This window comes from Salmo salar, chromosome 21 (assembly GCF_965601325.2).
Source record: "Salmo salar chromosome 21, fSalSal1, whole genome shotgun sequence".
Classification (NCBI taxonomy): domain Eukaryota; kingdom Metazoa; phylum Chordata; class Actinopteri; order Salmoniformes; family Salmonidae; genus Salmo; species Salmo salar.
In genome coordinates this window covers 59,865,001-59,888,673 of record NC_138311.1, presented here as the reverse complement: position 1 = coordinate 59,888,673, position 23,673 = coordinate 59,865,001, and the positions used below count along the sequence as shown (strand labels likewise).

The following is a 23,673-nucleotide window of genomic DNA, read 5'->3' as shown; positions in this document are numbered from 1 at the left end:
AGAGGTAGCCTGACTGCCATTAGGTACCGAGATGAGATCCTCAGACCCCTTGTGAGACCATATGCTGGTGCGGTTGGCCCTGGGTTCCTCCTAATGCAAGACAATGCTAGACCTCATGTGGCTGGAGTGTGTCAGCAGTTCTTGCAAGAGGAAGGCATTGATGCTATGGACTGGCCCGCCCGTTCCCCAGACCTGAATCCAATTGAGCACATCTGGGACATCATGTCTCACTCCATCCACCAATGCCACGTTGCACCACAGACTGTCCAGGAGTTGGCGGATGCTTTAGTCCAGGTCTGGGAGGAGATCCCTCAGGAGACCATCCGCCACCTCATCAGGAGCATGCCCATATTACACTTCACTACATTACAACGGCTTGATTTGTTTGATCTGAGCAATTCTTCTTAGCTAGCTACATAGCCGTCTTTGTATCAAAGATAATTGTGTAGTTTAGAGTAATTGAGTAATTATCGAGGCTAGCTATCTTCGTCCTCCTAACGTAGTCAACACTGCTAGCTGCTAGCTAGCTAGTCATCACTGCTAGCTAGCCAACTTCTACCGACTAGCAGCACTGTAGAAACTATTACATTACAACGTAACGACTTGATTAGTGTGGTGTTAGTGTTAGTTAGCCAGCTACATAGTTGTCTTTGCTGTCTCTGTATCTAAGATAATTGTGTAGTTTGAGTAATTATCGAGGTGAGCTAGCCAGCCGCGACGCGGCGCCAGACTTAGTCAACACACCTAGTCATCATTAACCCACTGCTAGCTAGCCAACCGTTACCGACTAGCAGCGCTGTAGATACTAATACTTTACAACGGAACGATTTGACTAGTGTTAGCTAGCTAGCTACTTAGTTGTCTTTGTCATAGCTTGATAATTGTGTAGCTTAGTAATTACCGAGGTTAGCTAGCCAGCCATCGAGGGTAGCTAGCCAGCTATTTCCGTCCCCCGCGACGCCATTTTTCCTAACCCAGCCAACTATTACCGACGAGCAGCATTGTAGAAACTAAATACATTACAAGGAACGTCTTGATTAGTGTTATGTTAGCTAGCTAGCTACAAAGTTGCTTTGTATCATGATAAGGTGTAGTACTGAAACTATCGAGGTTACCTAGCCAGCTACACATTCAAAGTCAACAACGCAGCCACTGCTAGCTAGCCTACTCCACCAGCCAGCAGTACTGTATCATTTTAGTCAATAAGATTTTTGCAACGTAAGCTTAACTTTCTGAACATTCGAGACGTGTAGTCCACTTGTCAGTCCAATCTCCTTTGCATTAGCGTAGCCTCTTCTGTAGCTTGTCTACTATGTGTCTGTCTATCCCTGTTCTCTCCCCTCTGCACAGGCCATACAAACGCTCCACACCGCGTGGCCGCTGCCACTCTAACCTGGTGGTCCCAGCGCGCACGACCCACGTGGAGTTCCAGGTCTCCGGCAGCCTCTGGAACTGCCGGTCTGCGGCCAACAAGGCTGAGTTCATCTCAGCCTATGCTACCCTCCAGTCCCTAGACTTCCTGGCGCTGACGGAAACATGGATTACCACAGATAACACTGCTACTCCTACTGCTCTCTCCTCGTCTGCCTACGTGTTCTCGCATACCCCTAGAGCATCGAGCCAGCGGGGTGGTGGCACTGGAATCCTCATCTCTCCCAAGTGGACATTCTCTCTTTCTCCCCTGACCCATCTGTCTATCTCCTCATTTGAATTCCATGCTGTCACAGTTACCAGCCCTTTCAAGCTTAACATCCTTATCATTTATCGCCCTCCAGGTTCCCTTGGAGAGTTCATCAATGAGCTTGACGCCTTGATAAGTTCCTTTCCTGAGGATGGCTCACCTCTCACAGTTCTGGGTGACTTTAACCTTCCCACGTCTACCTTTGACTCATTCCTCTCTGCCTCCTTCTTTCCACTCCTCTCCTCTTTCGACCTCACCCTCTCACCTTCCCCCCCTACTCACAAGGCAGGCAATACGCTTGACCTCATCTTTACTAGATGCTGTTCTTCCACTAATCTCATTGCAACTCCCCTCCAAGTCTCCGACCACTACCTTGTATCCTTTTCCCTCTCGCTCTCATCCAACACTTCTCACTCTGCCCCTACTCGGATGGTATTGCGCCGTCCCAACCTTCGCTCTCTCTCTCCCGCTACTCTCTCCTCTTCCATCCTATCATCTCTTCCCTCTGCTCAAACCTTCTCCAACCTATCTCCTGATTCTGCCTCCTCAACCCTCCTCTCCTCCCTCTCTGCATCCTTTGATTTCCTCTGTCCCCTATCCTCCAGGCCGGCTCGGTCCTCCCCTCCTGCTCCGTGGCTCGACGACTCACTGCGAGCTCACAGAACAGGGCTCCGGGCAGCCGAGCGGAAATGGAGGAAAACTCGCCTCCCTGCGGACCTGGCATCCTTTCACTTCCTCCTCTCTACATTTTCCTCTTCTGTCTCTGCTGCTAAAGCCACTTTCTACCACTCTAAACTCCAAGCATCTGCCTCTAACCCTAGGAAGCTCTTTGCTACCTTCTCCTCCCTCCTGAATCCTCCTCCCCCCCCCCCCCCCCCCTCCTCCCTCTCTGCGGATGACTTCGTCAACCATTTTGAAAAGAAGGTTGACGACATCCGATCCTCGTTTGCTAAGTCAAATGACACCGCTGGTCCTGCTCACACTGCCCTACCCTGTGCTTTGACCTCTTTCTCCCCTCTCTCTCCAGATGAAATCTCGCGTCTTGTGACGGCCGGCCGCCCAACAACCTGCCCACTTGACCCTATCCCCTCCTCTCTTCTCCAGACCATTTCCGGAGACCTTCTCCCCTACCTCACCTCGCTCATCAACTCATCCTTGACCGCTGGCTACGTCCCTTCCGTCTTCAAGAGAGCGAGAGTTGCACCCCTTCTGAAAAAACCTACACTCGATCCCTCCGATGTCAACAACTACAGACCAGTATCCCTTCTTTCCTTTCTCTCCAAAACTCTTGAACGTGCCGTCCTTGGCCAGCTCTCTTGCTATCTCTCTCAGAATGACCTTCTGATCCTAATCAGTCAGGTTTCAAGACTGGGCATTCAACTGAGACTGCTCTTCTCTGTGTCACGGAGGCTCTCCGCACTGCTAAAGCTAACTCTCTCTCCTCTGCTCTCATCCTTCTAGACCTATCTGCTGCCTTTGATACCGTGAACCATCAGATCCTCCTCTCCACCCTCTCCGAGCTGGGCATCTCCGGCGCGGCCCACGCTTGGATTGCGTCCTACCTGACAGGTCGCTCCTACCAGGTGGCATGGCGAGAATCTGTCTCCGCACCACGTGCTCTCACCACTGGTGTCCCCCAGGGCTCTGTTCTAGGCCCACGCCTATTCTCGCTATACACCAAGTCACTTGGCTCTGTCATATCCTCACATGGTCTCTCATATCATTGCTATGCAGATGACACACAATTAATCTTCTCCTTTCCCCCTTCTGACAACCAGGTGGCGAATCGCATCTCTGCATGTCTGGCAGACATATCAGTGTGGATGATGGATCACCACCTCAAGCTGAACCTCGGCAAGACGGAGCTGCTCTTCCTCCCGGGGAAGGACTGCCCGTTCCATGATCTCGCCATCACGGTTGACAACTCCCTTGTGTCCTCCTCCCAGAGTGCTAAGAGCCTCGGCGTGACCCTGGACAACACCCTGTCGTTCTCCACTAACATCAAGGCGGTGACCCGATCCTGTAGGTTCATGCTCTACAACATTCGCAGAGTACGACCCTGCCTCACACAGGAAGCGGCGCAGGTCCTAATCCAGGCACTTGTCATCTCCCGTCTGGATTACTGCAACTCGTTGTTGGCTGGGCTCCCTGCCTGTGCCATTAAACCCCTACAACTCATCCAGAACGCCGCAGCCCGTCTGGTGTTCAACCTTCCCAAGTTCTCTCACGTCACCCCGCTCCTCCGCTCTCTCCACTGGCTTCCAGTTGAAGCTCGCATCCGCTACAAGACCATGGTGATTGCCTACGGAGCTGTGAGGGGAACGGCACCTCCGTACCTTCAGGCTCTGATCAGGCCCTACACCCAAACAAGGGCACTGCGTTCATCCACCTCTGGCCTGCTCGCCTCCCTACCTCTGAGGAAGCACAGTTCCCGCTCAGCCCAGTCAAAACTGTTCGCTGCTCTGGCACCCCAATGGTGGAACAAGCTCCCTCACGACGCCAGGACAGCGGAGTCAATCACCACCTTCCGGAGACACCTGAAACCCCACCTCTTTAAGGAATACCTGGGATAGGATAAAGTAATCCTTCTAACCCCCCCCCTTAAAAGATTTAGATGCACTATTGTAAAGTGGTTGTTCCACTGGATATTATAAGGTGAATGCACCAATTTGTAAGTCGCTCTGGATAAGAGCGTCTGCTAAATGACTTAAATGTAAATGTAAATACAGGCACGTGGAGGCCACACACACTACTGAGCCTCATTTTGACTTGTTTTAAGGACATTACATCAAAGTTGGATCAGCCTGTAGTGTGGTTTTCCACTTTAATTTTGAGTGTGACTCCAAATCCAGACCTCCATGGGTTGATAAATTGGATTTCCATTGATTATTTTTGTGTGATTTTGTTGTCAGCACATTCAACTATTTAAAGAAAAAAGTATTTAATAAGATTATTTCTTTCATTCAGATCTAGGATGTGTTGTTTAAGTGTTCCCTTTATTTTTTGTGAGCAGTATATTTCATCCTTCGAATGTTGGTAATGATGAGATAAAGAACGTGAAAGATGAATGTCTATTTTGTGATGTCATTAAAAGTTGAATGACGACGTTATAACAAAAAACATTGTAACTTGAAGGTCTTTCGCAATGTGTATCATGTTTACATCCTTTACGTTGTGTAGAAAATATCCAGGATAAAGAGAATGTTTTTGTGACGATAAGATTGTATTTTTAGTTCTCTAATAAGAGAGTAAATGTTGATATCTTGCCTCGTAACTAGCCCAGGGAACCCAGAGAGCGTGTCAGCGTGATGTAAACACCCCTTTTGACCCGAGGGCATAAAGCGTTTGAGTTAAGAATTAACCTATCAGACTAGAATGACCACGCGCTGCAGCTGAGGTCTACAATTAGTCACAACCCCAAAACGCAACACGAGGTCGAAGACAAAGCAACCTCTTACCAATCAATGTTACGGTTCAGTAGCTGTTCTAAGTACTGTGCCTTAGAAGGTCAATTTCAGTAGGACCATCCGGTTATTCTCTCCAAATCATCGTTGTCTACACTGCTCTCATCACCACTCTGGGATCATCGACACGGCTGATTAGCCGTCCTCAGGAGACCACTCTGGGATCATCGACACGGCTGATTAGCCGTCCTCAGGAGACCACTCTGGGGATCATCGATCACGGCTGATTAGCCGTCCGCAGGAGACCACTCTGGGATCATCGACACGGCTGATTAGCCGTCCTCAGGAGACCACTCTGAGGATCATCGACACGGCTGATTAGCCGTCCTCAGGAGACCACTCTGGGATCATCGACACGGCTGATTAGCCGTCCTCAGGAGACCACTCTGGGATCATCGACACGGCTGATTAGCCGTCCTCAGGAGACCACTCTGGGGGTCATCGACACGGCTGATTAGCCGTCCTCAGGAGACCACTCTGGGATCATCGACACGGCTGATTAGCCGTCCTCAGGAGACCACTCTGGGGGTCATCGACACGGCTGATTAGCCGTCCTCAGGAGACCACTCTGAGGATCATCGACACGGCTGATTAGCCGTCCTCAGGAGACCACTCTGGGATCATCGACACGGCTGATTAGCCGTCCTCAGGAGACCACTCTGGGATCATCGACACGGCTGATTAGCCGTCCTCAGGAGACCACTCTGGGGATCATCATCACGGCTGATTAGCCGTCCTCAGGAGACCACTCTGGGATCATCGACACGGCTGATTAGCCGTCCTCAGGAGACCACTCTGGGATCATCATCACGGCTGATTAGCCGTCCTCAGGAGACCACTCTGGGATCATCGACACGGCTGATTAGCCGTCCTCAGGAGACCACTCTGGGGATCCCCATCACGGCTGATTAGCCGTCCTCAGGAGACCACTCTGGGATCATCGACACGGCTGATTAGCCGTCCTCAGGAGACCACTCTGAGGATCATCGACACGGCTGATTAGCCGTCCTCAGGAGACCACTCTGGGATCATCGACACGGCTGATTAGCCGTCCTCAGGAGACCACTCTGGGATCCCCGACACGGCTGATTAGCCGTCCTCAGGAGACCACTCTGGGATCATCGACACGGCTGATTAGCCGTCCTCAGGAGACCACTCTGAGGATCATCGACACGGCTGATTAGCCGTCCTCAGGAGACCACTCTGGGATCATCGACACGGCTGATTAGCCGTCCTCAGGAGACCACTCTGAGGATCATCGACACGGCTGATTAGCCGTCCTCAGGAGACCACTCTGGGATCATCGACACGGCTGATTAGCCGTCCTCAGGAGACCACTCTGGGATCATCGACACGGCGGATTAGCCGTCCTCAGGAGACCACTCTGGGATCATCATCACGGCTGATTAGCCGTCCTCAGGAGACCACTCTGGGATCATCGACACGGCTGATTAGCCGTCCTCAGGAGACCACTCTGAGGATCATCGACACGGCTGATTAGCCGTCCTCAGGAGACCACTCTGGGATCCCCAACACGGCTGATTAGCCGTCCTCAGGAGACCACTCTGGGATCATCGACACGGCTGATTAGCCGTCCGCAGGAGACCACTCTGGGATCATCGACACGGCTGATTAGCCGTCCTCAGGAGACCACTCTGGGATCATCGACACGGCTGATTAGCCGTCCTCAGGAGACCACTCTGGGATCATCGACACGGCTGATTAGCCGTCCTCAGGAGACCACTCTGGGGATCATCATCACGGCTGATTAGCCGTCCTCAGGAGACCACTCTTCCAGAACGAGTGCAAGTAAACAGAAAACTAAGAAGGACAGAGTGACATCTTGTCGACAATCAGAGACATACCCACATTTCTAATGAGTTCATTGTTACATGATTCATTTAATCGAGAAATAATTAAACGTAGTAGGTAATTATTAGATAAATAGCAGTCACCACCTTCATGATAGTCACGTCACGACACTCTATATTCTGAAAAACTCCCCAGTACTTAACAATTACAAGCATACCCATAACATGATGCAGCCACCACTAAGTTTGGAAAATATGAAGAGTCGTACTCAGTAATGTGTTGTATTGGATTGTCCAAACATAATACTTTGTATTCATGACGTTTTTTTTTCCCTCCAGTATTTTTTGACTTTACTGACTTGATGCTTCGTTCCTTCACGCGTCCTGGTACTGTGGAGTAACTACAATAGAGCGTTGGGCCAGTAACCAGCAGGTAGCCTAGTGGTTAGATCGTTGGGCCAGTAACCATCAGGTAGCCTAGTGGTTAGAGCGTTGGGCCAGTAACCAGCAGGTAGCCTAGTGGTTAGAGCGTTGGGCCAGTATCCAGCAGGTAGCCTAGTGGTTAGAGCGTTGGGCCAGTAACCAGCATGTAGCCTAGTGGTTAGAGCGTATGGGCCAGTAACCAGCAGGTAGCCTAGTGGTTAGAGCGTTGGGCCAGTAAGCAGCAGGTAGCCTAGTGGTTAGAGCATTGGGCCAGTAACCAGCAGGTAGCCTAGTGGTTAGAGCGTTGGGCCATGTAACCAGCAGGTAGCCTAGTGGTTACAGAGTTGGTCCAGTAACCAGCAGGGTAGCCTAGTGGTTAGAGCGTTCGGCCAGTAACCAGCAGGTAGTCTAGTGGTTCGAGCGTTGGGCCAGTTTCCAGCAGGTAGCCTAGTGGTTAGCAGCATTGGGCAAGTAACGAGCAGGTAGCCTAGTGGTTCGAGCGTTGGGCCAGTAACCAGCAGGTAGCCTAGTGGTGTAGAGCGTTGGGCCAGTAACCAGCAGGTGAGCCTACGTGGAATTCGAGCGTTGGGCCAGCAAGGGGCGGCAGGTAGCCTAGTGGTTAGAGCGTTGGGCCAGTAACCAGCAGGTAGCCTAGTGGTTAGAGCGTTGGGCCAGTAACCAGCAGGTAGCCTAGTGGTTAGAGCGTTGGGCCAGTAACCAGCAGGTAGCCTAGTGGTTAGAGCGTTGGGCCAGTAACCAGCAGGTAGCCTAGTGGTTAGAGCGTTGGGCCAGTAACCAGCAGGTAGCCTAGTGGTTAGAGCGTTGGGACAGTAACCAGCAGGTAGCCTAGTGGTTAGAGCGTTGGGCCAGTAACCAGCAGGTAGCCTAGTGGTTAGAGCGTTGGACCAGTAACCAGCAGGTAGCCTAGTGGTTAGAGCGTTGGGCCAGTAACCAGCAGGTAGCCTAGTGGTTAGAGCGTTGGGCCAGTAACCAGCAGGTAGCCTAGTGGTTAGAGCGTTGGGCCAGTAACCAGCAGGTAGCCTAGTGGTTAGAGCGTTGGGCCAGTAACCAGCAGGTAGCCTAGTGGTTAGAGCGTTGGGCCAGTAACCAGCAGGTAGCCTAGTGGTTAGAGCGTTGGGCCAGTAACCAGCAGGTAGCCTAGTGGTTAGAGCGTTGGGCCAGTAACCAGCAGGTAGCCTAGTGGTTAGAGCGTTGGGCCAGTAACCAGCAGGTAGCCTAGTGGTTAGAGCGTTGGGCCAGTAACCAGCAGGTAGCCTAGTGGTTAGAGCGTTGGGCCAGTAACCAGCAGGTAGCCTAGTGGTTAGAGCGTTGGGCCAGTAACCAGGGTAGCCTAGTGGTTAGAGCGGTGGACCAGTAACCAGGGTAGCCTAGTGGTTAGAGCGTTGGACCAGTAACCAGGGTAGCCTAGTGGTTAGAGCGTTGGGCCAGTAACCAGCAGGTAGCCTAGTGGTTAGAGTGTTGACCTGTAACCAGCAGGGTAGCCTAGTGGTTAGAGCGTTGGGCCAGTTACCAGCAGGTAGCCTACTGGTTAGAGCGTTGGGCCAGTAACCAGCAGGTAGCCTAGTGGTTAGACCGTTGGGCCAGTAACCAGCAGGTAGCCTAGTGGTTAGAGTGTAGAGGCGGCAGGTAGCCTAGTGGTTAGAGCGTTGGACCAGTAACCAGCAGGTAGCCTAGTGGTTAGAGTGTTGGACCAGTAACCAGGGTAGCCTAGTGGTTAGAGCGTTGGGCCAGTAACCAGCAGGTAGCCTAGTGGTTAGAGTGTTGGACCAGTAACCAGGGTAGCCTAGTGGTTAGAGCGTTGGGCCAGTAACCAGCAGGTAGCCTAGTGGTTAGAGCGTTGGGCCAGTAACCAGCAGGTAGCCTAGTGGTTAGAGCGTTGGACCAGTAACCAGGGTAGCCTAGTGGTTAGAGCGTTGGGCCAGTTACCAGCAGGTAGCCTAGTGGTTAGAGCGTTGGGCCAGTAACCAGCAGGTAGCCTAGTGGTTAGAGCGTTGGGCCAGTAACCAGCAGGTAGCCTAGTGGTTAGAGCGTTGGGCCAGTAACCAGCAGGTAGCCTAGTGGTTAGAGCGTTGGGCCAGTAACCAGCAGGTAGCCTAGTGGTTAGAGCGTTGGACCAGTAACCAGCAGGTAGCCTAGTGGTTAGAGCGTTGGGCCAGTAACCAGCAGGTAGCCTAGTGGTTAGAGCGTTGGGCCAGTAACCAGCAGGTAGCCTAGTGGTTAGAGCGTTGGGCCAGTAACCAGCAGGTAGCCTAGTGGTTAGAGCGTTGGGCCAGTAACCAGCAGGTAGCCTAGTGGTTAGAGCGTTGGACCAGTAACCAGCAGGTAGCCTAGTGGTTAGAGCGTTGGGCCAGTAACCAGCAGGTAGCCTAGTGGTTAGAGCGTTGGGCCAGTAACCAGCAGGTAGCCTAGTGGTTAGAGCGTTGGGCCAGTAACCAGCAGGTAGCCTTGTGGTTAGAGCGTTGGACCAGTAACCGAAAGGTTGCTAGATCGAATCCCAGAGCTGACAAGGTAAAAATCTGTCGTTCTGCCCCTGAACAAGGCAGTTTAACCCCCTGTTCCCTGGTAGGCCGTCATTGTAAATAAGAATCTGTTCTTAACTGACTTGCCTTGTTAAATAAAGGTTAAATAAAAAAAATAACAAAATGTGGATTAGGTCAAGGGGGATTCTCTGTGTGTAGGTTTTCATATGGCTCGGCGTACCTTCGGATGGCGACCGTCATGCCCTCAGCAGAGCTGGCACATGGACAGATCACTTCAGGACGTAGCCCTCGTCCCTGGAACACGCTCAGGAAGGCATCACACGAGGATATCGACCCTGTTCACAGACACACATCACATCAGTCCTGAGGCGTGGGAACTAAGTAGGAGTCTTTGTGATACAGTATCAAGACTTACAGAGCTCAGTATAGTGTGTACTGGCAGTATACTATGTACAGGCAGTATAGTACTGGCAGTATAGTGTGTACTGGCAGTATAGTATGTACAGACAGTGTGTACTGGTAGTATAGTATGTACAGGCAGTATAGTACTGGCAGTGTGTACTGGCAGTATAGTGTGTACTGGCAGTATAGTATGTACAGGCAGTGTGTCCTGGCAGTATAGTATGTACAGGCAGTATGTACAGGCAGTATAGTGTGTACTGGCAGTATAGTATGTACAGGCAGTGTGTACTGGCAGTATAGTATGTACAGGCAGTATGTACAGGCAGTATAGTATGTACTGGCAATATGTACTGGCAGTATAGTATGTACAGGCTGTGTGTACTGGCAGTATAGTATGTACAGGCAGTATGTACAGGCAGTATAGTATGTACTGGCAATATGTACTGGCAGTATAGTATGTACTGGCAATATGTACTGGCAGTATGTACAGGCAGTATATATAGTATGTACTTGCAATATGTACTGGTAGTATAGTATGTACAGGCAGTATGTACTGGCAGTATAGTATGTACAGGCAGTATAGTATGTACAGGCAGTATAGTACTGGCAGTATAGTGTGTACAGGCAGTATGTACAGGCAGTATAGTACTGGCAGTATAGTATGTACTGGCAGTATAGTATGTACAGGCAGTATAGTATGTACAGGCAGTATAGTACTGGCAATATAGTGTGTACAGGTAGTGTGTACTGGCAGTATAGTATGTACTGGCAGTATGTTTTGCCAGTATAGTATATATTGGCAGTATGTGTTGTGTACAGTAGATGTTATATGCTGTAGTGTTTAGACTTACAGGGGTTCGCTCCATCAGTATGTATTGTGTACAGTAGATGCTGTAGTAGTTAGACTTACAGGGGTTCGCTCCATCAGTATGTATTGTGTACAGTAGATGCTGTAGTAGTTAGACTTACAGGGGTTCGCTCCATCAGTATGTATTGTGTACAGTAGATGTAGTGTTTAGACTTACAGGGGTTCGCTCCATCAGTATGTATTGTGTACAGTAGATGCTGTAGTAGTTAGACTTACAGGGGTTCGCTCCATCAGTATGTATTGTGTACAGTAGATGTAGTATTTAGACTTACAGGGGTTCGCTCCATCAGTATGTGTTGTGTACAGTAGATGCTAGTAGTAGTTAGACTTACAGGGGTTAGCTCCATCAGTATGTATTGTGTACAGTAGATGCTGTAGTAGTTAGACTTACTGGGGTTAGCTCCATCAGTATGTATTGTGTACAGTAGATGCTGTAGTAGTTAGACTTACAGGGGTTCGCTCCATCAGTATGTATTGTGTACAGTAGATGTAGTAGTAGTTAGACTTACAGGGGTTCGCTCCATCAGTATGTATTGTGTACAGTAGATGCTAGTAGTTAGACTTACAGGGGTTCGCTCCATCAGTATGTATTGTCTACAGTAGATGTAGTAGTTAGACTTACAGGGGTTCGCTCCATCAGTATGTATTGTGTACAGTAGATGCTAGTAGTAGTTAGACTTACAGGGGTTCGCTCCATCAGTATGTATTGTGTACAGTAGATGCTGTAGTAGTTAGACTTACAGGGGTTCGCTCCATCAGTATGTATTGTGTACAGTAGATGCTGTAGTAGTTAGACTTACAGGGGTTCGCTCCATCAGTATGTATTGTGTACAGTAGATGCTGTAGTAGTTAGACTTACAGGGGTTCGCTCCATCAGTATGTATTGTGTACAGTAGATGTGTAGTAGTTAGACTTACAGGGGTTCGCTCCATCAGTATGTATTGTGTACAGTAGATGTAGTAGTTAGACTTACAGGGGTTCGCTCCATCAGTATGTATTGTCTACAGTAGATGTAGTAGTTAGACTTACAGGGGTTCGCTCCATCAGTATGTATTGTGTACAGTAGATGCTGTAGTAGTTAGACTTACAGGGGTTCGCTCCATCAGTATGTATTGTGTACAGTAGATGCTGTAGTAGTTAGACTTACAGGGGTTCGCTCCATCAGTATGTATTGTGTACAGTAGATGCTGTAGTAGTTAGACTTACAGGGGTTCGCTCCATCAGTATGTATTGTGTACAGTAGATGCTGTAGTAGTTAGACTTACAGGGGTTCGCTCCATCAGTATGTATTGTGTACAGTAGATGCTGTAGTGTTTAGACTTACAGGGGTTCGCTCCATCAGTATGTATTGTGTACAGTAGATGCTGTAGTAGTTAGACTTACAGGGGTTCGCTCCATCAGTATGTATTGTGTACAGTAGATGCTGTAGTAGTTAGACTTACAGGGGTTCGCTCCATCAGTTACTATGAGCATCCTCAGAGAGCTCAAGCTGATGTCTCTCTGGTCTCTCTGGGCCAACAGGGACCAGTGCATGTCTCTGGACTTCACCACAGCTACACGCGCTACAGAGACACAGTGTTTAGCCAATCACAACGAGCCTCACACAGCGCTCAGCCGATCACAACTAGCGTCACACAGTGCTCAGCCAATCACAGCAGGATAGACAATAAGACAAGACTCACTCACTGACCATAGTGACCAAGACAGACACTGTCTAAACTCCTCACCTTTATAAGTGTGAACCTGGACCCCTCCTCACCTGGACCCCTCCTCACCTGGACCCCTCCTCACCTGGACCTCTCCTCACCTGGACCTCTCCTCACCTGGACCCCTCCTCACCTTTATAAGTGTGAACACCTGGACCCCTCCTCACCTGGACCTCTCCTCACCTTTATAAGTGTGAACCTGGATCCCTCCTCACCTGGACCCCTCCTCACCTGGACCCCTCCTCACCTGGACCTCTCCTCACCTGGACCTCTCCTCACCTGGACCCCTCCTCACCTTTATAAGTGTGAACACCTGGACCCCTCCTCACCTGGACCTCTCCTCACCTTTATAAGTGTGAACCTGGACCCCTCCTCACCTGGATCCCTCCTCACCTGGACCCCTCCTCACCTGGACCCCTCCTCACCTTTATAAGTGTGAACCTGGACCTCTCCTCACCTGGACCCCTCCTCACCTGGACCTCTCCTCACCTGGACCCCTCCTCACCTGGACCCCTCCTCACCTGGACCTCTCCTCACCTGGACCTCTCCTCACCTGGACCCCTCCTCACCTTTATAAGTGTGAACACCTGGACCCCTCCTCACCTGGACCTCTCCTCACCTTTATAAGTGTGAACCTGGACCCCTCCTCACCTGGATCCCTCCTCACCTGGACCCCTCCTCACCTGGACCCCTCCTCACCTTTATAAGTGTGAACCTGGACCCCTCCTCACCTTTATAAGTCGTGAACCTGGACCCCTCCTCACCTGGACCTCTCCTCACCTTTATAAGTGCTGAACCTGGACCTCTCCTCACCTGGATCCCTCCTCACCTTTATAAGTGTGAACCTGGACCCCTCCTCACCTGGACCCCTCCTCACCTGGACCCCTCCTCACCTGGACCCCTCCTCACCTTTATAAGTGTGAACCTGGACCCCTCCTCACCTTTATAAGTGTGAACCTGGACCCCTCCTCACCTGGACCCCTCCTCACCTGGACCTCTCCTCACCTGGACCCTCCTCACCTTTATAAGTGTGAACCTGGACCTCTCCTCACCTGGACCCCTCCTCACCTGGACCCCTCCTCACCTTTATAAGTGTGAACCTGGACCTCTCCTCACCTGGACCCCTCCTCACCTGGACCCCTCCTCACCTGGACCTCTCCTCACCTGGACCGCTCCTCACCTGGACCGCTCCTCACCTGGACCGCTCCTCACCTGGACCGCTCCTCACCTTTATAAGTGTGAACACCTGGACCCCTCCTCACCTTTATAAGTGTGAACACCTGGACCCCTCCTCACCTGGACCCCTCCTCACCTTTATAAGTGTGAACACCTGGACCCCTCCTCACCTGGACCCCTCCTCACCTGGACCCCTCCTCACCTTTATAAGTGTGAACCTGGACCCTCCTCACCTGGACCCCTCCTCACCTGGACCCTCCTCACCTGGACCCCTCCTCACCTGGACCCCTCCTCACCTGGACCCCTCCTCACCTGGACCCCTCCTCACCTGGACCCCCTCCCGACCTCCTCACCTTTATAAGTGTGAACACCTGGACCCCTCCTCACCTTTATAAGTGTGAACCTGGACCCCTCCTCACCTGGACCCCTCCTCACCTGGACCCTCCTCACCTGGATCCTCCTCACCTTTATAAGTGTGAACCTGGACCCCTCCTCACCTGGACCCCTCCTCACCTGGACCTACGTCGTGCACCTGGACCGCTCCTCACCTGGACCGCTCCTCACCTGGATCCGCTCCTCACCTTTATAAGTGTGAACACCTGGACCCCTCCTCACCTTTATAAGTGTGAACCTGGACCCCTCCTCACCTGGACCCCTCCTCACCTGGACCCCTCCTCACCTGGACCCCTCCTCACCTTTATAAGTGTGAACACCTGGACCCCTCCTCACCTGGACCCCTCCTCACCTGGACCCCTCCTCACCTTTATAAGTGTGAACCTGGACCCCTCCTCACCTGGACCCCTCCTCACCTGGACCCCTCCTCACCTTTATAAGTGTGAACCTGGACCCCTCCTCACCTGGACCCCTCCTCACCTGGACCCCTCCTCACCTTTATAAGTGTGAACACCTGGACCCCTCCTCACCTGGACCCCTCCTCACCTGGACCTCTCCTCACCTTTATAAGTGCTGAACACCTGGACCTCTCCTCACCTTTATAAGTGTGAACCTTCTGAATCCAGGAGAGAGGGTTGACCTTCATCAGAGAGTAGGGGATGCTGATCACGTGCATCCTGGTCATCACACTCTGCCAGGAAGCAGCAACATGGTGGTGAACACAGGGACAGTATTTACCTGGTTAGTCTCTGCAGTGTCCATGACACACCATGTCAGGAGAACACTGACAATACAAGTCATGTCACTCACTTTAGTCTGAACAGTACCAGCTAGCATTTCAAACCCAGGCACGTGCGTGCGTGCGCGTGCGTGTGGTGCGTGTGGGGGCGTGTGTGGGGCGTGTGGTGTGTGTGCGTGCGTGTGGTGTGTAGTCTATGTATAGTGGTTGAAAAAGTACCCAACAGTCATACTGAAGTAAAAGTGAAAGTCACCCAGTAAAATACTACTTGAGTAAAAGTCTAAAAGTATTTGGTTTTAAATATACTTAAGGATCAAAAGTAAATGTATGAGTATAAATCATTTCAAATGTGTTCTATTAAGCAAACCAGACGGCACCATTATCTTGTTTATAAAATGTAGGGATAGCCAGGGCGCACTCAAAAACACAGAGACATTTACCAATGAATAATGTCCACCAGATCAAAGGCAGTAGGGATGACAAGGGATGTTCTCTTGATTGTGTGAATTTGTGAAGTGTGTGAATTTGACCATTTTCCCGTCCTGCTAAGCATTCAAAATGTAACGAGTCCTTGTGGGTGTCATGGAAAATGTAAGGAGTAAAAAGTACATTATTTTCTTTAGGAATGTACAAATATATATATAGTAAAGTAAAGTACAGATAGCCCAAAAAACTACTTAAGTAGTACATTAGTGTTTTACTGAAGTACTTTACACCACTATGTACAATGAGCGTACGAAGAGCAACAACTCACAGTGAGAACGCCATGCCACAGTCCAGCATCTCTCTTGAAGTCCAGGACGTTGCAAATGGTCTCAGCTGGAACAGAAACAATTAATCACTTATTAAATACAATATTAAAGCTCCACGGTTTCCCTTTCTCACTGGCCACATAAAGCCTGGATGATATGAAATACTAAATCCCCTCCTGAAAAACAGAATTAAAGTGTGACCTTGATATGGTTCTGAATTACATTTTCATCAAATTGTGTTTTTTGGCAGAAATGCCTTTTGGAACATGTGAACTTTCATGTGCCTCAATAACAAACTTCCATAACTACGAATAAATCAGCCGGGCTAGACAATCTGGACCCTCTCTTCCTAAAATTATCCGCCGCCATTGTCGCAACCCCTATTACTAGCATGTTCAACCTCTCTTTCGTATCGTCTGAGATTCGTAAAGATTGGAAAGCGGCAGAGGTCATCCCCCTCTTCAAAGGGGGAGACACTCTAGACCCAAACTGTTACAGACCTATATCCATCCTGCCTTGCCTCTCTAAAGTCTTCGAAAGCCAATTGAACAAACAGATTACCAACCATCTCAAATCCCACCGTACCTTCTCCCCTATGCAATCTGGTTTCCGAGCTGGTCACGGGTGCACCTCAGCCACGATCAAGGTCCTAAACGATATCATAACCACCATCGATAAAAAACAGTACTGTGCAGCCGTATTCATCGACCTGGCCAAGGCTTTTAACCTGTTGGGGGTAGGGGGCAGTATTGACACGGCCGGATAAAAAACGTACCCGATTTAATCTGGTTACTACTCCTGCCCAGTAACTAGAATATGCATATAATTATTGGCTTTGGATAGAAAACACCCTAAAGTTTCTAAAACTGTTTGAATGGTGTCTGTGAGTATAACAGAACTCATATGGCAGGCCAAAACCTGAGAAGATTCCATGCAGGAAGTGGCCTGTCTGACAAGTTGTGTTTCATCTTGGCTCTTTTTATTGAAGACTGAGGATCTTTGCAATAACGTGACACTTCCTACGGCTCCCATAGGCTCTCAGAGCCCGGGAAAAAGCTGAACGATATCGAGGCAGCCTCTGGCTGAAACACATTATCGCTTTTGGCAAGTGGCCGATCAGAGTACTATGGGCTTAGGCGCGTGCCCGAGTCGACCCCATGCTTTATTTTCTTTCGTCTGTTTACCTAAACGCAGATTCCCGGTCGGAATATTATCGCTTTTTTATGAGAAAAATGGCATAAAAATTGATTTTAAACAGCGGTTGACATGCTTCGAAGTACGGTAATGGAATATTTAGAATTTTTTTGTCACGAATTGCGCCATGCTCGTCACCCTTATTTACCCTTTCGGATAGTGTCTTGAACGCATGAACAAAACGCCGCTGTTTGGATATAACTATGGATTATTTTGAACCAAACCAACATTTGTTATTGAAGTAGAAGTCCTGGGAGTGCATTCTGACAAAGACAGCAAAGGTAATAACATTTTTCTTATAGTAAATCTGACTTTGATGAGTGCTAAACTTGCTGGGTGTCTAAATTGCTAGCCCTGTGATGCCGGGCTATCTACTGAGAATATTGCAAAATGTGCTTTCACCGAAAAGCTATTTTAAAATCGGACATATCGAGTGCATAGAGGAGTTCTGTATCTATAATTCTTAAAATAATTGTTATGCTTTTTGTGAACGTTTATCGTGAGTAATTTAGTAAATTCACCGGCAGTGTTCGGTGGGAATGCTAGTCACATGCTAGTCACATGCTAATGTAAAAAGCTGGTTTTTGATATAAATATGAACTTGATTGAACAAAACATGCATGTATTGTATAACATAATGTCCTAGGGTTGTCATCTGATGAAGATCATCAAAGGTTAGTGCTGCATTTAGCTGTGGTTTGGGTTTTTGTGACATTATATGCTAGCTTGAAAAATGGGTGTCTGATTATTTCTGGCTGGGTACTCTGCTGACATAATCTAATGTTATGCTTTCGTTGTAAAGCCTTTTTGAAATCGGACAGTGTGGTTAGATTAACGAGAGTCTTATCTTTAAAATGGTGTAAAATAGTCATATGTTTGAAAAATTGAAGTTTTTGCATTTTTGAGGAATTTGAATAACGCGCCACGGGATTACACTGGCTGTTGAGTAGGTGGGACGCAAGCGTCCCACCTAGCCCATAGAGGTTAATGAAGCTGCCAGTTGAGGACTTGAGCCGTCTGTTTCTCAAACTAGACACTAATGTGCTTGTCCTCTTGCTCAGTTGTGCACCGGGGCCTCCCACTCCTCTTTCTATTCTGGTTAGAGACAGTTTGCACTGTTCTGTACAGGGAGTAGTACACAGCGTTGTACGAGATCTTCAGTTTCTTGGCAATTTCTCACATGGAATAGCCTTCATTTCTCAGAACAAGAATAGACTGACGAGTTTCAGAAGAAAGTGCTTTGTTTCTAGCCATTTTGAGCCTCTAATCAAACCCACAAATGCTGATGCTCCAGATACTCAACTAGTCTAAAGATGGCCAGTTTTATTGCTTCTTTAATCAGCAGGACAGTTTTCAGCTGTGCTAACATAATTGCAAACGGGTTTTCTAATGATCAATTAGCCTTTTAAAATGATAAACTTGGATTAGCTAACACAACGTGCCATTGGAACACAGGAGTGATGGTTGCTGATAATGGGCCTCTGTTCCATAAAAAATCTACCGTTTCCAGCTACAATAGTCATTTACAACATTAACAATGTCTACACTGTATTTCGGATCAATTTGATGTTATTTTAAATGGACAAAACAATTTGCTTTTCTTTCAAAAACAAGGACATTTCTAAGTGACCCCAAACTTTTGAACGGTACTGTATATATATATATATATATATATATTTTCATTGTTTGTTATAGCCTAATGTTAGCTAGCTAGCATTGAACCTAGTTGGTTAGCTTTAGCTACCTGCAGATTCATATTACAGCTCTGATGTTTGAATTGGTTGGGGTTCTCCCGGTTTATTGTTGGCTAGCTAAACTCAGCAAAAAATAAATAAACGTCCTCTCACTGTCAACTGCGTTTATTTTCAGCAAATTTAACATGTGTAAATATTTGTATGAACATGACAAGATTCAACAACTGAGACATAAACTGAACAAGTTCCACAGACATGTGACTAACAGAAATGGAATAATGTGTCCCTGAACAACGGTGGAGTCAAAATTAAAATAACTGTCAGTATCTGGTGTGGCCACCAGCTGCATTAAGTACTGCAGTGCATCTCCTCCTCAAGGACTGGTCTAGTCCTCACTAGATGTGTCTGGGGGAATGGCCCTAGTCCTCACTAGATGTGTCTGGGGGGTGGTTTCATCATTTCCTTCACATGACATCAATTTAAAACAAGTGTGTCGAGTAAGCACCATCTAATAATGATAAAATATTTATAAAATATTTCTGTTTTTGATACTGCTACTACGCAGGTAACCACTTCACTGTACCGTTTACACCTTCTGTCCTGTGCATGTGACAAATAAACAGGTTTTATTTGACATAGCGACTGTTTAGCACAAGTCCTTACATGTGGACCCTCAAAGAGATGGGTGGGGCTAAGGCTTAAGAGGGTGTGAACGATGCTGAATGGGTGGAGACAAAGAAGAGCTCTGCAGTAGGTACCAAAACATTCAAGGGCCATTTTCTCAAAAGTGGGGTTACAAATGTATCAACTTTCAAAGCAGAATGACTTTCCCCATTGTTCCTCAACTGCAGTACTGTATGATTGTACTCTGTATGACCATTTCCCAGTCTCTACAATTATCCAAAGTTTTGCTAAGACCGAATCGAGGTGGTTGTTCAAAAATAGCAAAGTTGGGATGGAACTCGTAAGATGTAGACATCTCTACAGTCTCTACAGAGTATTCTGATACCGAGAGACAGAGTTATCTATCCAGGGTGAAACTGGGACAAAGAGACGATGGAGGGAGGGGAGAGAGGAGGGAAGATGGAGGGAGGAGAGAGAGGAGAGAGAGGAGGGAAGATGGAGGGAGGGGAGAGAGGAGAGAAGATGGAGGGAGGAGAGAGAGGAGAGAGAGGAGACATAGATGGAGGGAGGGGAGAGAGGAGAGAAGATGGAGGGAGGGGAGAGAGGAGAGAGAGGAGACATAGATGGAGGGAGGGGAGAGAGGAGAGACAAAGGAGATGAGAAACAGACACGGAGGAGAGGAAAGGAAGAAGGAGAGAGACTCACCGATGCACCCTCTCACACCAAGCACTTCCCCCTGCCTCTCACACCAAGCCCCTCCCCCTGCCTCTCACACCAAGCCCCTCCCCCTGCCTCTCACACCAAGCCCCTCCCCCTGCCTCTCACACCAAGCCCCTCCCCCTGCCTCTCACACCAAGCCCCTCCCCCTGCCTCTCACACCAAGCCCCTCCCCCTGCCTCTCACACCAAGCACTTCCCCCTGCCTCTCACACCAAGCCCCTCCCCCTCCCTCTCACACCAAGCACTTCCCCCTTCCTCTCACACCAAGCCCCTCCCCCTGTCTCTCACACCAAGCCCCTCCCCCTCCCTCTCACACCAAGCCCCTCCCCCTGCCTCTCACACCAAGCCCTTCCCCCTGCCTCTCACACCAAGCCCCTCCCCCTGCCTCTCACACCAAGCCCCTCCCCCTCCTTCTCACACCAAGCCCCTCCCCCTCCCTCTCACACCAAGCACTTCCCCCTCCCTCTCACACCAAGCCCCTCCCCCTGCCTCTCACACCAAGCACTTCCCCTCACGCACCAAGGCTATATACAGGGTATTACGGTACAGAGTCAGTGTGGAGGCTATATACAGGGGGTACCGGTACAGAGTCAATGTGGAGGCTATATACAGGGGGTACCGGTACAGAGTCAATGTGGAGGCTATATACAGGGTATTACGGTACAGAGTCAATGTGGAGGCTATATATAGGGTGTTACAGTACAGAGTCAATGTGGAGGCTATATACAGGGGGGTACCGGGACAGAGTCAATGTGGAGGCTATATACAGGGGGTACCGGTACAGAGTCAATGTGGAGGCTATATACAGGGGGTACCGGTACAGAGTCAATGTGGAGGCTATATACAGGGGGTACCGGTACAGAGTCAATGTGGAGGCTATATACAGGGGGTACCGGTACAGAGTCAATGTGGAGGCTATATACAGGGTATTACGGTACAGAGTCAATGTGGAGGCTATATATAGGGTGTTACAGTACAGAGTCAATGTGGAGGCTATATACAGGGTATTACGGTACAGAGTCAATGTGGAGGCTATATACAGGGTATTACGGTACAGAGTCAATGTGGAGGCTATATACAGGGGGTACCGGTACAGAGTCAATGTGGAGGCTATATACAGGGGGTACCGGTACAGAGTCAATGTGGAGGCTATATACAGGGGGTACCGGTACAGAGTCAATGTGGAGGCTATATACAGGGTATTACGGTACAGAGTCAATGTGGAGGCTATATATAGGGTGTTACAGTACAGAGTCAATGTGGAGGCTATATACAGGGTATTACGGTACAGAGTCAATGTGGAGGCTATATACAGGGTATTACGGTACAGAGTCAATGTGGAGGCTATATACAGGGGGTACCGGTACAGAGTCAATGTGGAGGCTATATACAGGGTATTATGGTACAGAGTCAATGTGGAGGCTATATACAGGGTATTACGGTACAGAGTCAATGTGGAGGCTATATACAGGGGGTACCGGTACAGAGTCAATGTGGAGGCTATATACAGGGTATTACGGTACAGAGTCAATGTGGAGGCTATATACAGGGGGTACCGGTACAGAGTCAATGTGGAGGCTATATACAGGGGGTACCGGTACAGAGTCAATGTGGAGGCTATATACAGGGGGTACCGGTACAGAGTCAATGTGGAGGCTATATACAGGGGGTACCGGTACAGAGTCAATGTGGAGGCTATATACAGGGTATTACGGTACAGAGTCAATGTGGAGGCTATATACAGGGGGTACCGGTACAGAGTCAATGTGGAGGCTATATACAGGGGGTACCGGTACAGAGTCAATGTGAGGGAGGTAATTGAGGTAGTATGTACATGTAGGTAGAGTGATAATTGCAAAAAAAAGCAGGTTCAACTATTTTGATAAAATACTTAAATCATTAATGGGTTTTATGGTTGAGGAAGGATTATAGGAATAACTTCACAAGCCCTGAATTCATTAGATTATTGCTGAAAATGCAGTGTATTTCACCTTTAACAACAAAGCTTATTTAGAGAAAACATACAAAAAAATAGAGGGGAGAAAGAGGGAGGGAGGGAGAGAGAAGAGAGGAAAGACGGGAGGAGAGAAAGCGAGAGGGATGAGAGATAGATAGCGGGAGGGAGGAGAGGAGAAAGATAGCGGGAGGGAGGAGAGGAGATACTGAGGGAGGGAGGAGAGAGGAAAGAGGGAGGAAAGGAGATAGGGAGGGAGGAGAGGGAAAGGAGAGAGAGGGAGGGAGGGTAGAGAAGAGACAAAGAGGGAGGAGAGAGGAGAGAGAGGGAGGGAGCTGAAGAGAGACAGAGGGAGGGAGCAGAGGAGAGAGGGGAAAGAGAGGGAGGAGGAGAAGAGAGAGGGAGGCGAGACAATGGGAGGAGGGAGAGGAGAGACAAAGGGAGGAAGGAGAGAAAGGGAGGGAGGAGGGGAGAGACAGAGGGAGGAGAGGAGAGACGGAGGGAGGAGAGGAGAGAGAGGAAAGGAGAGAGAGGAGACAAAGAGGGAGGAGTGAGAGAGGGAGGGAGGAGAGAAAGGGAGGGAGGCGAGACAATGGGAGGAGGGAGAGGAGAGACAAAGGGAGGAAGGAGAGAAAGGGAGGGAGGAGGGGAGAGACAGAGGGAGGAGAGGAGAGACGGAGGGAGGAGAGGAGAGAGAGGAAAGGAGAGAGAAGAGACAAAGAGGGAGGAGTGAGAGAGGGAGGGAGGAGAGAAAGGGAGGGAGGAGGAGAGAGGGAGACGAGACAAAGGGAGGAAGGAGAGACAGCGGGAAGGAGAGGAGAGACAAAGGGAGGGAGGAGAGAAAGGGAGGGAGGAGGAGAGAAAGGGAGGGAAGAGAGGAGAAAGAGGGCGGGGACAAAGAGGGAGGAATAGAAGGTTTAAGTTGAATAAAGGTTAAAACAATTTAAAAATTAAAGAAGGAGGGAGGAGTAAGAGGGAGGAAGAAAAGAGGGATAGAGGAGAGAGAAGAGGGGTGGGAGTAGAGCAAGGGGAGAGGAGCGAGAGGAAAGGAGATAGGGAGGGAGGAGAGTAGACAAAGGAGAGAGAGGGAGGGAGGAGACAGGAGAGAGAGAGGGAGGAGATATAGAGGAGGGAGGGGAGGAGAGAGGGAGCCGAGGAGAGAGGAGAGAGAGGGAGGGAGGGAGGGAGGGAGGGAGGGAGGGAGGGAGGGAGGGAGGGAGGGAGGGAGGGAGGGAGGGAGGGAGGGAGGGAGGGAGAGGAGAGAGAGGGAGGCGAGGAGAGAGAGAGGGAGGCGAGACAAAGGGAGGGAGGAGAGATAGCGGGAGGTAGGCTAGGAGAGACAGGAGGAGAGGGAGGGAGGGAGGGAGGGAAGGAGGGAGGGAAGACAGAGGGAGGAGATACAGAGGAGGGAGGAGCTATAGAGGAAGAAGGAGAGGAGATACAGAGGAGGGAGGAGATAGGAGGAGATATAGAGGGAGGAGATATAGAGGGAGGAGATGAGAGAGAGAGGGAGGAGAGAGAGGATGGAGGAGATAGGAGGAGATATAGAGGGAGGAGATATAGAGGGAGGAG

General features: G+C 49.4%; 1 protein-coding gene across 9 annotated transcripts in view; it reads right to left on the bottom strand.

The window, feature by feature from the left end:
* Window positions 1–23,673, bottom strand: part of dip2a (DIP2 acetate--CoA ligase A) — a 292,605-nt gene that overhangs the window by 79,657 nt on the left and 189,275 nt on the right. For all 9 annotated transcript variants that reach the window (XM_082967286.1, XM_082967283.1, XM_082967284.1 and 6 more), the window contains 4 exons: window positions 15,919–15,983; window positions 15,023–15,116; window positions 12,593–12,712; window positions 10,101–10,215 (listed from right to left, as the gene is read on the bottom strand). In XM_082967286.1, coding sequence (XP_082823412.1) covers window positions 10,101–10,215; window positions 12,593–12,712; window positions 15,023–15,116; window positions 15,919–15,983 — 394 coding nt within the window. The remainder of the gene's footprint in view (window positions 1–10,100; window positions 10,216–12,592; window positions 12,713–15,022; window positions 15,117–15,918; window positions 15,984–23,673) is intronic.